Consider the following 15,016-nt stretch of genomic DNA (forward strand, 5'->3'; position numbering starts at 1 on the left):
TCAGCCTCAATAGGAGATCAGTCGGTATCTTTAGCCACTAAACTCTTCTGTGTGCTTTTCCTAAACATTTGGCTGTTACTCATACCTCTTCAGTTTTGTTTTTCTATAAAGATGATACTGTACATCATTTGCACAGTAAAAATCACATATTTTGTGAGACAAAAAAGTTCAGACTAGCTTTAAAGAGAACAAAATTCGCTGTTAATATAAAAAGGTAGTAGGGGCACCTGGGTGGCTCAGTCGGTTAAGCATCTGACTCCTTATTTTGGCTCAGGTCATGATCTCAGGGTCGTGGGATCGAGCCCTGTGTTGGGCACCTCGCTCAGTGGGGAGTCTGCTTGAGATTCTCTCTCTCTCTCTCTCCCTCTGCCCCTCCCCCTTCATGTGCGTGCATGAGCTTTCTTGCTCTCTCAAATCTTAAAAAAAAAAAGGTAGTAGATAATTTTTGGTATGAAAAGTCTTTGTATACCCTGAACTGATTATTGAAAAGTAAGCTGAAGACGATTTGAGTCGTAATAGAAGGGCGGGGCTGGCATTCATTTCACAGTGGTTTTGAGCGCTACCTGTGTGGCCGGTGATCCTCTGGATGCTAAGGACGCAGACCCGGTGGTCACGGCAGGCGGCGGGGCCCAAGTGCTGACTCTGTTCGCCCATGCAGGATTTTACACGAGACTCTCCAGCCCTGCTCAGAACGTCTCCCTCTCTCTTCTGTATCTCCTAGCTGACAGCTAACATGTACATTCGTCCTAGGGACCACTGCCAGGAGGCAGACACGGGATTTGGACGACAGGGGCCTGACTCCAGGAAGCTGGCTAGCCCATTGCATCACACTGGGCTACTCCTTCTGTGATATTTGTGTGTCTTCTTTGCAAATAGGAGACGCGAGGAGTGGAATGCTTTTGGATTTTGAGTCCGTCCACTCATTCAATGAAATCCCCTTGTGGGAATTTGCCTCTGCTGTTTTATTGACAGCTGCTCTCATCGGCCTAGCAAAGCCGTTTCCATTGTTGACAGGGCAGGTGCCCTAGTCAGCTGCACGCGGGCCACGGAACAGAGGCGGGGGGCCTGGCCTTGGGCAGTATCCGTGGAAAAAACAAACCCAGACCTGCTGATGACGCTGCTTCTCTTAAAGGACGGACGTGAAGTTGCTGATGGCGTGTCAGGGGAGAGAGACCCAGATAGAGATAAGGGACAAAGAAATGTCAGGCATCAGCAGAACGTTCCAGAGCGGAAGTCAACATAGGGGCGCACTGTGGGCAGAGTGACAGGCTTTGTGGAATTTGTGTCAAGTGGGAGGCCCAGGCAAATTTTATCCCCAGTGTTTCTAAGTCAGATGTCCCCTGGCTGTGCTCAAGTGGGGGGATCTTTATCATTACTTAAGTCTCCAGTCAGTTGCACCAACCTCTTGAGGCTGATCCGCTCGTCCCTTTGTGGCAGTGGAACGGCCCTTCCTGCAGATCCACAGACACAACTGGTCAGACACTTCCTGTTGGCCAAGAAGCCATACGTCTCGGGGACATGTTTGTCTTAGCAAACTCCGTTTCAGTGACTGCCGGCAGGTGGACGGAACAGAAAGGCAAGAGATGGCCGCCACTCAGAAGGATGAGGAAATGGGGTTCCACGGGGGGCGGGGGGAGGCTGAGCAAGCGGTGGCTGCTGGGACCGAGCCTTTACAGTCTGTATCTCTTATCCACAGGACAGACGCTCTGCTCCTGAGGCTGTCCCTGGTGGTCGGCAAAGAGGTGTTTTATGCTGCCCTTTGGGGGAGCGTCCTGGTGAGCCCGGCCATCCGCCTTCCCGCCTCACTCTTTGTGGTGGGCCACATCAGCAGGGACTGCCCGGGCAAGGAGCAGAAGTACATGCTGGGGACAGATTACCAGCTCACGGTGGGTGCTTTGCTCATCAGGGGGGCAGAGGGGGGCAGAGTGGGGCAGGCGGGGCCGGCTTCCTCATGCACAGGTTGTCAGCTGGGGCTGCAAAGGGACATTGGTGTGAGCAGCAGGGAAACGGAGGTGTTCCAGGCGTCAGAGTATGTGTGCTCTGCTGCTGAGCAAGACAGGAGGCGTCAGGGGCGCCTGGGTGGCTCAGTCGTTAAGTGTCTGCCTTCGGCTCGGGTCATGATCCTGGGGTCCTGGGATCGAGCCCCGCATTGGGCTCCCTGCTCTGCGGGAGGCCTGCTTCTCCCTCTCCCACTCCTCCTGCTTGTGTTCTTGCTCGTTCTCTCTGTCAAATCAATAAATAAAATCTTGAAAAAAAAAAAAAAAAAAGACAGGAGGCGTCAGTACGCAGGATGAACCCCAGGACGGTGGTGGTGGTTTTTCACATATGCATTAACGATTTACATATTCAAATACATATCTGCACCTAAAGAGGGCCCTTCTGGAGCTTCTGGAGCCCCCCCCCCCCCAGGCTTCAGTGGTACAGTTAGCTGTTAGCAGCGCTCCAGGGGCCTCGCAGAGTCTCCTGCTTTAGCTAGAACCTTGCTTCCTCCCTGGCCTGTGTCTCACTGCCCTCCCCCCGCCGCCCCCCCACCGTCTGCTCATCAGGCTCCCTCCTCCGGTCTCAGTCTCTCAATGTCGTCCTCTCCTCTGGCTGCTCTCAAGCCAAGATTGTCAGAGTTCTTCGGATATCCATCCCCAGGCCCTTCGGAGGGCTCCTTTCTTCCCTGGCAAGGCCGTCTCTTATTATGACCCTTCCGGATCTTTCTCTTCTTCCCAACTTACAGCTTGTCTAATGGCCTGCAGTCTGTCGCCACCTAGTGGTAAACCTTGTGTGTCTCCATTTTCACTGCCCTGCTTCCTTCAGCTTCTGATGCTTGCTTGGACCTTGCCATAATTTTCCAACTCGCTCCTCCCCATCCCATCCTCTGCCCATCCAGGCTTTTTTGATCGCTCTTAGCTCTTTGCTAAAGCATAGCTTTGCTTATACCTATACTGTGCTTGAAAAATATCTGGATTCCTCTTGCCTACAGATAAAGTCCAAACTTGAGAGTATTGTAAGTCCACTCCCAACCCACCAATGCCTTGCCCTCCCTTCAGACCTTCTGCGCTCCCAAATGGACTGCCCAGTAGGTCTGTGATGCCACCTCCTTGCTCCTTGCTCCTTGCACTCACTCCCCATCCCTTCTCGATGACCTCCATGCATATCCTCCCTGTCCTTCCAGCTCAGCCTTCCCACAGAGTTGTGTTGTTTTCCCCAGTTGAATGATCTCTCCCTCCCCTCTTCTGAAGTCTCGTAGCTTTTTATTAGCATTTCTCTTATGGCTCTTCTGTATCACGTGTATCTATATTTGGAAAAGACACACAAAATATGTATCGAATTGGTTTGGAATCCATTTAACGGAATGTCTTTGGAGTTTTAGGTTAGCCAGAAGTCCCTATTGGAACCTAAAGACATTCCTTTCTAGGATCATAGAATTTGAGGTCTTAGAACCTGACCCTCTGGTCCAAGCCTCTCCAGCTCTCAGATGGAACATGCGAGGGCTGCAGCTGACCGACTCTCCGATGTCACACTATCAGTTAACAGCCTCCTTGGGAGCTTCTGGGTGTCACCCGAAACTGGCCCGTGTATGCAGCGGGCAGGGAGAGACCAAAGAGAGAGGCAAGCCACTCCAGATTGGTAGGTGGACAGTTTAGTAAGCAAGGGAACTTATGAGGCTTGTCTTGGGTGGCCACAGGTCCAGTAGATCTCACGTCTGTTCTTAAGAAAAGATTCACAGCAGCTGTACTCTGTTTTGAAGGGGAAAAAACACTTTTTTTGGTATTATAAAAATCTAATCAAAACAGAAGAAAAGGGAAATCTGTGTATAGATGAGGGCAATAGTAAGCAGTAAAAGAGAATAAGACAGAGTTTCATCAAATCGGGTACTTACAACATCCAGCCTCACTAGCTGGGGAAACCCCATGGAGACAGCCAGGCTGGAGTCCCGATGGAGAGGCCTAGGCGGAGCGTCCTCCTCTCACTGAGACTGACCATCCCCATAGGGCTGTATTTATAGAGCAAATGATGAGGTCTGAAGTTAAACAATTATTCACCTACGTGCAGTTTGGTGCGAACTGCATTCCTATGTTATCATGTCTTTACATCTTCAAGGAGCCTGGGCTGGGTGTGCTCGCCTCCCTGCCTGGATTCCATTCCGGGGGCCCAGCCCAGCCTGGAGCAGGAGGGCCTGCAAGGCAAATTTCATAGCTCTTGGCGTCCAGACCAAAAGGGCCAGTTCTGACCTGGAGGCCAGCTAATGTCCACTAAGCAGGCTCCTGAGGTCACCTCTGCAGCACGAATCTCACACACAACATTCCTTAACCTGCCTGCGTACCGTGCAGGTCAGGGTGGTCGGTTATGCAGGACAGATCCCAGAGGCCTCCATCCATACAATACAGTACCCACCTGCCAAATCTTAAAAGTTTACGTAGAGGCCTTAACTGGGCTCAGTCACATATACTGCGCAGGTGTTCTCAATGCCACATCTGTCTCAAGGCTGTGTCCCTCGGGGACCTCCGGAGCAGGGGGGGCAAGCAGAATGCACATTCCAGGACCGGGGAGGTGAGGCACCTCCAGCTGCACAGGTCAGCCAGGTCACGTCTTGTCTGACCTCCTCCAACACACACTGCCCCCCCAGCTTCTAGGGCTAGAACCCACATTTCCCACATTTACGCCTTACTGATCTGTTCCGCAGGATTTCACACAGTGGTTTCAAGATTCCCAGGAAAAGTTAGTTTCATTTTTACGACTAAACAGTAGCCTGCAAATGCTGCTAAATGTCTTGGGAGTGAAATGTTCATGCTGTTTTATCATTTACAGGTAAAGTCTCTGTGTGCCTCACTGTTGGACTCAAATGTCCTGGTGCAAAGAAATAACCTAGAAATCGTTCTGTTCTTCTTTCCATTTTATACCTGTCTGGTAAGTCGTTTGTGTTCTTCCAGGGAAGTCACTGGTATTTCCTGAGGACGTGGAGCAGGTGGGATAGACCTCAGGCAGTTGGCAGATCTCAGTTTGCTTTCAGCCAGTTAAAGATCCTTGTTCCTTGGGCGCCTGGGTGGCTCAGTTGGTTAAGTGACTGCCTTCAGCTCAGGTCATGATCCTGGAGTCCCCGGATCGAGTCCTGCATCGGGCTCCCTGCTCAGTGGGAAGTCTGCTTCTCCCTCTGACCCTCCCCCCCTCATGCTCTCTCTCTCTCTCAAATAAATAAATAAAATCTTTAAAAAAAAAAAAAAAGATCCTTGTTCCTTTTTGTGAGGATGATGTTTCCATAGCAAAAACTGAATGGCTTCTGTCTGTGGGCATTGTGGAGAACCAACTCCTTTTGAGAATGACCTTTTTAAGAGAGAACTTTGTAGACTGGTAGGAGGGGCCACGGGTCAGAAAGCCAGTAATCTACTTCATCATCCCTTTGCAGTAAAGTGTTCTCTGTCCTCCAATAGGATTCCAGTGAGCGAGCCATTCCCCTGCTCAGATCTGACATCGTGCAGATCCTGTCAGCAGCCACCCAGACCCTACTGAGGAGAGACATGTCTCTGAACAGAAGACTTTATGCGTGGTTACTAGGTACTGAGCAGTATCCAATAAGTGAAAGTCAAAGTTAACGTGAAACCTTTTAGTGCTGATTTGTGGAACAAGTTTCAATCTTTGTGATAAGTTTCTGAATTATAAGATATGGAAAGATAACATGCTGACTGAATATGGCCCAGTCAGTGGAGTTCTGCCTACACTGTAGCTTTGGTTATGTTGCAGGTATTACAGTTAAAAACAGGGACATAAATAAGTGGGATATTTATTGAATATTGAGTATTGAACTCCATTTTAAGAAGCTTGAAGTACTACAGAAAAAATTGTAGCTAAACCTTATTCAAGTAGAAGCTTGTTGCTATAAAGAAGTCTCATCGGTTTGGGGGTTTGAGAGAAGACCCGCAAATGTTACAGAGTTTGTGTAAAAGATGGTTTGGTATGGATGAGAATGTTTGTGGCATTGACATAAAGTTTTGTAAGACATTTGGATAACTTAAGGGAAGAGCTTGAGAACCCAGGCTTGTGTTTCTGCGGACAGCCTGTAAACTTGTAGGAAGAGAGCCCCTGACGGTTGGTTGGAAGGCTTCACGGGGACAAGAGTCCAGGAAACCACAGGGCTAGGAGGCTAGCACTTTCTGAATTTTATAAATTCCCATGTTCATGTACCTGAGCAGAAGTGGTATACCAAGCGACATGAAAGGTTTCCATAGCTTTTTTTTTTTTTAGACTCTTTTTTTTTTTAGAGCAGTTTTAGGTTCACATCAAAACTAAGAGGAAGGTGCAGAGAGTTCCCATCTTCCCCCAGGTGCCCCTCCCCCCACCCGGGTGGCACATTTGTCACAGTCAATGAACCGGCGCTGGCACGTCATCGCCCAGACTCCGTGGTTTCCATCAGGGCTCGTTCCTGCTGGTGTGCTCTCTGTGGGTGTAGACAGATGTGTAAGGACATGCGTCCACCATGACACATCCATGTAGAGCAGTCTCACTGCCCTAAAAAATCCTCTGCTTCACCACTTTTATAACCCTCAACATAGAGGTCTTCTCACACCAAAGTCAGAAAGTTCTCTGAACCCTTTCTTTCCTCTCTTCTCCCTGGTTACAGAACTTCCAGAATCCATTGCATGGAAGCTTATGAAGAATTTCAAGAAGAATATTTACAGGCTCTTTAAGCATTTTTATCAAAAGGATGATTTTGCTAAATGCTCAGCTCCATCCTAGTTGGCCTTGACTTGGCTGTGTATAGAGAGGACCCAGGATCCAAGTTCAGTGCTGGGTCCGACCTATTAGCCTCAGCCCCAGAGTCCACGCTCTCTCCTTGTACCATGAGTTGCCTCCCCTTGTCCCGAAGACCTCACAGACTTAGCCAGGGCTCAAAATAAGGGCATATAGGTGAGAACAGCTTGATTTTATATACTGCCGTACAAACACTGGTTTTTAAAACTGATCCTCGTTCCATTAGATCCTTGTAATCAGACTTGTCAAAACACTGAGGGTGAATTCTCAGGACAAACTAAATTGATGCCTGTTGAGGTGGAATCCTTAGTACACCACATTTTTGTCAGCAGAAAATGTGACTTAGTCTTGCCAGATTGGAATTTGGTTTTCTGTTGGAGGAATTCTATTTTTAAAAATGCTGGAGCATGAGACGTTTGCACAATATTATGTACCTTTTTTAAAACTGTAGATCTTGTTAACAGCTCATGGTCCTTGTTCTTTTATAGGTTCAGATATTAAAGGAAATACCATTGTGCCAGAATCTGAACTCTCAAATTCTTACGAAGACCAGTCCTCGTATTTTTTTGAAAAATATTCCAAGGATCTTTTAGTTGAGGTAAAGGAGCCTTTCTGGAAAGTAGATCCCAATCAGAACATTCCTGATCATGATTCCTCAGTGGATTGATGGGCAGGGCCTCAAAGCAGACATGGGGCATGCCCTGGATCCACAGTGGGGAAACCTTCTGTGTGCTCATTCCGTGCTGTGTGACTGGTTTTCTCTCTGTCCCAACGTATTTACAAGTAGAACAACTAATAATGTCAAACTGTGCTATGTACAGTATCCTGATCTGTGGCTTTAAAAAAATAAAAAACAGGGTCTAGCTGAAATACTGCACCAGAAGTTCTCAGATGCCAACGTAGAGGAACGCCACCACGCGTACCTGAAGCCATTCCGCGTCCTCGTCAGTCTGCTCGACAAGCCGGAAATAGGTAATGTGCAAAGTGCGGTCGCCATCATGGGCCCACTGTGGATGGCCTGTGTGAGACACAGTCAACACGTTACTTTGAATGTAATTCCATCATCGGAGTTTCCAGATCTTGAAGTACTTCAGTCATGTGTTCAGTTATCCTATCTAGGCACCACTTAAAAGTTTTGCACAATAATGTGAACACTTTCGTTAGAAAAATACCTTTGAGCTCCTCCTGTGCACATCTGTGTATGCACCTACAGAGCACATGCCGTACTGGCTTTGTGAGAATGTTTCTTCAGTCAAGTATCAGGCTTCAAATGAGCTTTGATTTTATTTTCAAGGGGGTAGGGTAGGAGACCCTCCTCCATCTTTTTGCCTTGTGACCTGGGGCAAGCCACTTCCGCCATGTGGGCCTCAGTCTGTTCCTCTGCCAACTGAACGGGGTTGAACTAGACTCCGGTTCCTGAAGGGTCCCCTGTTAACACACTGTGGTCCTGTGAGTGTCAGCTAAAAAAAATGACCTTCTCTCCCTTGCTTAAAGAATAGAAATAGCTCCGATATCCATTCACAGTAAGATCTTAATATCCAAGGCACTCGGGTGGCTCAGTCAGTTAGGCGTCTGCCTTCAGCTCAGGTCATGATCCCGGGGTCCTGGGATCGAGCCCCGCATCGGGCTCCCTGCTCAACAGGGAGCCTGCTTCTCCCTCTCCCTCTGCCTGTCACTCCCCCCTGCCTGTGCTTTCTCTCTCTGTCAAATAAATAAATAAAATCTTAAAAAAAAAGATCTTAACATCTAATCACTTGAACACCATAATGGGGTCCCCATCTTCTCCATGGGATTTCAAGGAGTTTTTTGTTAATTATTGTTGTTTGTTTGTTTTTAAAGATTTTATTTATTTGAGAGAGCAGGAGAGCACAGGTGGGGGGAGGGGCAGGGGGAGAGGGAGAAGCAGACTCCTCGCTGAGCAGGGAGCCCGACAACGTGGGGCTCGATCCCAGGACCCCGGGATCATGACCTGAGCTGAAGGCAGATGCTTAACCGACTGAGCCACCCAGGTGCCCTGGGATTTCAAGTTTGATGTTGTCATCTGAGCGCTCAGGATTTGCACACTGCCTGGTAGCTGTTTGCAGAGAACAAGAATCGAGGGCATTATTGAGGTCCCTTCTTCCTCTGGTCTTGGGGTGGGGGGTGGAGACCCTTCATTTATTCACTCAGGGGCAGGCATGGAGCAGGGACGATGCTAGGCCCTAGGGATGCAAAGGGAAAAAAAGGCATCCAGTCAAGTTGTATGGAAGGGACACTCTGAGGTCCTCATGTGTTTTTACTGTTGTTAATAATAACAGCTGACATTTTTTGAGCAATTTTTTTGTGTGAAGTGATTTGTACACGTCATCTAATGTACATCTCCATACATACCTCCTTGCCTCCAACAACCCTGAAGTGGGTTTCCTCACTGTTCCCATCTTACAGATGGAAAAATTAAGATTGAGCAAGAGTAAGTGATTTGCTACTCTGGCAAACCTCTGCCCAGGAGCTGAGATTAAAATGTGGTCGGTTTGACTCTAGAGCCTAAGCTCTCTGACAGGACACAGCTGCTTACCCGATTGCACGCAGACCCACCATACCCGAGATGCTCGGTCATGTAACACAGATGACCTTGTATCCCATGACATGTACGCTCCTACTGCTCTTAACCAAAGTCAAAGCGTGAAGCATTTGTCCCTCCAAGCTCTGGCCTTAAGTGCCACCTGAAGCTGCCCTGTGCCCTTCCCCCCATCCTTCCCCTCCCCTGCTACCTCAACCAGCGATGGCTCCAGTAGATTTTCCTCTTTGTGTGGAGTGACTGCAGCTTGGAAAAATCATGATTTGGGCTAAAAAATGAAGTGAGCTATATAAGTGTATGGGGAGCTTCCTGCATAACTTGGGGAAATATCCAGAGCAAAAACGTAACCGCATTTTGAAGGATGGGTGTTTTATGTCTCGACCCTGCACCTGGGTGACCCAAGTGAAATGTTGCTGTCAGCTTGGGCCCCCCGCCGTCATTTCCAGAAGGGGGTGAGTGGCAGGCTTCTGCCCGATCTAGCAGTCTAAGTTTTCTGTCTGTTAATTTGGTCTAAAATTTCTATCTGTCTCCAGGGAGGATGTACTTGAGAGGCAGAGGAGTGGATCATACAGAAGTAGAGCTAGAAGGCCCAGGGCAGTCATTCTTTTGCTATCAGGCTTCAACCACTGCCTCATTTTCTCCTTCAATCATGGCAACAAACTTGCCTTCATTTGTAAAAAGCATTCAGCATTCTTATACTACAGATAAGATATACGTGGGGCTTATTGTGGAAAAAGTTTTCTCAGAGGCACATCCTCTGTTTTTATGAAAAAGAAGCATAAAAGATTGGATCCATCTTTGCTTTTTAACACGGATATATTGATAGAGCTTTCATTTCCTCTGAATCGATCCTGTTTTCATCCCTTTGTACACATGGGTGAGAAGTCACTCCCTTCCCTGCCTGATGGCTGCTGTGTGTGGAGCGGAAATGTCTACCTGCCTTCCACCTGCCTAATCGGCAGGAATGCTTCCCTAACCTGCAGCTGGTTATGTTCTTTTGTGCCATTTAATAAGCCTTTCAGGAGTGGTGGTATTTCTTTTGTGGGGTTCTAGCTCATTTGATTAAAAGAATTTAGAGGGGCACCTGGCTGGCTCAGTCAATGGAGCATGCGACTCTTGATCTCAGAGTCATGAGTTCGAGCCCCATGCTGGGTGTAGAGATTACTTAAAAAAATAAAATAAAAAATAGGGGCGCCGGGGTGGGGCAGTTGGTTAAGTGTCTGACTCTTGGTTTTGGCTCAGGTTGCAATCCCAGGGTCATGAGATTGAGCTCCACGTTGGGCTCACACTTGGTGTAGAGTCTGCTTGGGTTTCTCTCTGTGTCCCTCCCACCCCCCCGCTCACTCACTCTCTCTCTAAAATAAAAAAATAAAAATGTAAAAAAAATTTAAAAGAATGTAAAATAGGAAAATTGCCCTACTCCATTGGTATTTATGCTGAGTAGTGTCTCTGGCCAAGCAGTTTATACACACTTGTGCACACTGAGCATACCTCTTGGCTCCCCCGGACAGAGTCTGGCTTGGAGTAGTTCCTTGGCCTCTCAGTCCCCATCCCCTTATCTGTAGTCAGTACAACAACGTAATACCTGGTCATATGGCTACTTAAGGAGTAAATAAGGTAACAGATACAAAATGTTTAGAACAGTGTCCAGCACGTGGTAAGTGCTACAAAAATATTGGCCATTTTAGGGGCGCCTGGGTGGCTCAGTTGGTTAGGTGACTGCCTTCGGCTCAGGTCATGATCCTGGAGCCCCGGGATCGAGTCCCGCATCGGGCTCCCTGCTTAGCAGGGAGTCTGCTTCTCCCTCTGACCCTTCCCCTTCTCATGTGTTCTCTCTCTCTCATTCTCGCTTTCTCAAATAAAATCTAAAAAAAAAAAAAAAAAAATTGGCCATTTTAATGGATGTTATTCCCCCAGTAAAGTTGTCATTGTCAAACTAAAGTTTCTGAGCATTTTAGACAATAAAATTGTGTGTATAGTTACTCTTTCTGTTTCACGCATATGTGATTTATTGATTTAAATATGGATTATTCATCTCTGACCATTTTCTTTTTAATTGCAGGGCCTCGAGTGGTTGGGAATTTGTTTCTCGAAGTCATCCGGGCCTTTTATTCTTACTGCAGAGACGCTCTTGGCTCTGAACTTAAACTTAGCTATACCCAGAGTGGAAACTCGCTAATAAGGTATGGGTTTGGGTTTGGCCCCCAGCTTTGCGCTTCTTCCCCCTCTCTAACGGCGCGAGTCTCATCTCCTTATGTTTATTAGAAGTTGTGTGGCGCTAGAGAAAGCGGGCATGCAAGGGATCACACCACTCATGAAGATTACAGATGCTCTTGAGTCAGTCATCACGAACGGCCTGTTTCCTGTTGCAGACTGTGAAGAGTTTCAAAGGCATTTGAGCTGGTCTCTGCCCAGCCCGGGCTGTACAAACCATGTTTACTGAGCAGGTGTGAAAGCCATTGAAGGGCAACTGGATCTGGTGTGCCCATGTGGTGACTTACAGGGAGGACGGTGGGGGCAGGGGGCAGGTCAGGACGTGGAGCCAGGGTCCAGTGGCAGAAGGGAGAGCCCGCCAGGGGCACCCCAAGGACATGTGCTGCAGGACCCCAAAGGCAGAGCAGGTGGGGTTCAGGACACAGCAGACATGTTGCCTTGGAGCATGTAGTTATCTCTCAACCCTGGGTTTTGTTCTTGTTATTTTTTTTTCAGATTTTATTTATTAGAGAGATTGGTGGTGGGGTGGGGAGGAAGAGTTGAGGGAGAAGCAGGCTCCCTGTGGAGCAGGGAGTCCCACACGGGGCTCGATCCCAGGACCCTGGGATCATGACCTGAGCCGAAGGCAGACGCTTAACCGACTGAGCCACTCAGCACCCCTTGCTTTTGTTCCTTTTAAGATAATAGTCTCTTCCTTTTTACTTTATTCTTGATGTAATTTCCTTCTGCCCGAATTGGCATTGGGTATATTGAAAATACAAATCTATTTGAAGATTTCTCTGGCTTCTTAATTGTAAATGTACCAAGAGTTCTGAATGTGTGCTTTTTTTCTCCCAGAATGTTTGTTCTTTCTCCCAGAATTACTACTTTTCTGAATACAAAAGTAATACATGCTCTTTGTGGAATATACTGATATTTGAAGGTATCAAGAAAAAAGATATCACCCACAATCCCACCTCCCTTGAGAGAAAAACAAAACATTTTTATTTCTTTCCAGACTTTGAATGCATACAAAAAATATATATTTTTTTAAAGATGGAATTACAGGGGAGTCTAGGTGGCTGAGTCAGTTAAGTGTCCAGCTCTTGATTTCGGCTCAGGTCATGATCTCAGGGTCATGGGATCAAGCCCTGTGTTGGGCTCCAGAGTCAGTGGGGAGTCTGCTTGAGAGTCTCTTCCTCTTCCCCTCCCCCAACTCGCGCACACGCACGTGCTGTCTCCCAAATGAGTAAATAAATCTTTAAAAGATAGTATTTAGGGGCGACTGGGTGGCAGAGTGTGTTAAGCGTCTGCCTTCGGCTCAGGTCGTGGTCCCAGGGTCCTGGGATCGAGCCCCGCATCGGCCTCCCCGCTCTGTGGGAGGCCTGCCTCTCCCTCTCCCGCTCCCCCTGCTTGTGTTCCCTCTCTTGCTGTGTCTCTCTCTGTCAAATAAACAAATAATATATAAAGATGGAATTACATTAGCTATTTAGTTGCCTGTTTTTTTTAAATGCAAGTTGTGAGTAGCTCTCCTGTCTTCTGCACTGGAACATAACGTTGCCTTAGGTTCCTCAGTAAGGATTTATCACTTACTTAAATAAATCCTGACTGACCAATCCCCTGTTGATTGGCTGTCAGGTGGCTTCTACTTTTTCAGTATTTTTAAATGACGTTGCAGCGGTATCCTCATGCATACATCCTTGTGTGCCTGTACAAGGACTTCTGTAGGAGAAATCCCTAGAATAAATTTCATGCCCAAATGGGTATGAATAAATTTCCTGAGTCATAGAAGACACACATTTAAATTTTAGCCAAATTTCATGCCCAAATGGGTGTACCATGTTATTTCACCAACAGGGTATCTAAGGACTCACAGTTGGACTAAAACTGGTTTTCTATACCAGATTCTTTTCACATTAGCTCTTACACTTATTTCTTAGAGGACGTATCAATACAAATACTGTTAAGGATGGCGTTATGCAAACTCTCTCCTATATCAGACCAGTAACATTTTTATCTTTGTTGGGATTTGTCCATCTCTCTAGAAATAAATAAACGAATTACAGTTTTTCAGACATGTGTTCTTATGATAGAGGGTTTCTCATACATCTATTCATGAGCATCCACCTTCCTTTACAGTTCAATAAAAGAAAACAGAAATGCCTCTGAGATTGTTAAAACGGTGAATTTGCTGATCACTTCCCTCAGCACAGACTTTCTCTGGGACTATATGACCAGGTGTTTTGAGGACTGCTTTAGGTAAGTATCCAGTTCAGGATTATGGAATGTTTAGGAAGGAGTGGAAGCTTTCATGCTTTCATAGCTGCTTACTGTGGCTCATGTTGGGTGGTCTCTGCTGAGCACACGATGGAAAAGAATTCCCTTTAAATTGTAGTAGAATAAAAACATTGCCATTAAGAAAGTTCAGGTAATCTCTGCCCCATAATTCTGGAGCTTTTTTACTTATTAATTCTAACTAGAGAAAACCCTCTGCATTTTCTAGTTACAGTGACCAAATATATCTCCTTCACACAGCGCTCCTGGAGGCTCATCTGTTTAAAGGGGCTGAGTTCTATGGTTCTGTGACTAGAGCGAGTGGTTTTAAAATCATCAGTCTTCTTAAATTCTTACTGAAATTTTTGTATCACTGGTCAGATAAAAGCATTAATGTCTTAAGCTGCCCTGATCAGCTTTATGTCACCGTTCATCTGGTCAGTGACTTGCACCACCTTGCCGTCATGGACGGTGGCCCCTCTGGGGAGCCGAGTGCTTCCCTGCAAGCCTCTCCCAGGCCCCTCTCCCCACAGCGAGAGGGATAGTGTAATCTCTCAGACCCTGTCTTGTCCTAAGTCACACGGTCAGACTTCCTTGCTGTCACTGTTCTTCCCCTACCTAGCAACTCAGTAGAAGCTTTACTTACTGTTTGCTGTGGGCTCTCCTCTGGCATACTCATTAGCTCCTCCGGACACCCCAAAGAGAAGTAGGCACTTGGATCACATAAGAAAGCCGGAGCCCAGGGGCGCCTGGGTGGCTCAGTCGTTAAGCATCTGCCTTTGGCTCAGGTCATGATCCCAGGGTCCTGGGATGGAGCCCCGCATTGGGCTCCCTGCTTGGTGGGGAGCCTGCTTCTCCCTCTCCCACTCTCCCTGCTTGTGTTCCCTCTCTCACTGTGTCTGTCTCTGTCAAATAAATAAATAAAATCTTTAAAAAAAGAAAGCCGGAGCCCAGCGACAGGAGGTCCCTCGTGTGGCATTGCCCAGGAAATTAGTGGCGGCCAGCCGAGACGGGAACCCAGGAATGCCTGACCTCCCAGCCGCTCCCACCGTGCTCCCCTGTGTCCTCTAGAGCCAGGTCCCGGTGGGCATTCAAATCTGTGATGAATCCGTTAACTATAGCTGGACCCATGGGTGGCAGCAAGGCCATGTTATACTGAAGCTAGAGCATATTTTGGTCAGCCTATTTCCATTTCAGAGTTACAAGGTGTGCTTTCCTTTTTAAAAAAAAAAAAATCAACTACGAAACATTTCA

At 47.3% G+C, this 15,016-nt stretch overlaps 1 protein-coding gene across 4 annotated transcripts in view; it reads left to right on the plus strand.

Annotated features, from left to right (window-relative positions):
- The window catches only part of DOP1B (DOP1 leucine zipper like protein B), a 103,517-nt gene that overhangs the window by 38,695 nt on the left and 49,806 nt on the right, over positions 1-15,016 (plus strand). For all 4 annotated transcript variants that reach the window (XM_035017663.1, XM_035017665.1, XM_035017666.1 and 1 more), the window contains exons 5-11: positions 1,697-1,886; positions 4,801-4,899; positions 5,421-5,544; positions 7,227-7,336; positions 7,596-7,710; positions 11,358-11,478; positions 13,628-13,747. In XM_035017663.1, coding sequence (XP_034873554.1) covers positions 1,697-1,886; positions 4,801-4,899; positions 5,421-5,544; positions 7,227-7,336; positions 7,596-7,710; positions 11,358-11,478; positions 13,628-13,747 — 879 coding nt within the window. The remainder of the gene's footprint in view (positions 1-1,696; positions 1,887-4,800; positions 4,900-5,420; positions 5,545-7,226; positions 7,337-7,595; positions 7,711-11,357; positions 11,479-13,627; positions 13,748-15,016) is intronic.

The sequence above is a fragment of the Mirounga leonina genome, unplaced genomic scaffold, assembly GCF_011800145.1.
Source record: "Mirounga leonina isolate KUSES-001 unplaced genomic scaffold, KU_Mleo_1.0 Mir_172, whole genome shotgun sequence".
NCBI lineage: Eukaryota > Metazoa > Chordata > Mammalia > Carnivora > Phocidae > Mirounga > Mirounga leonina.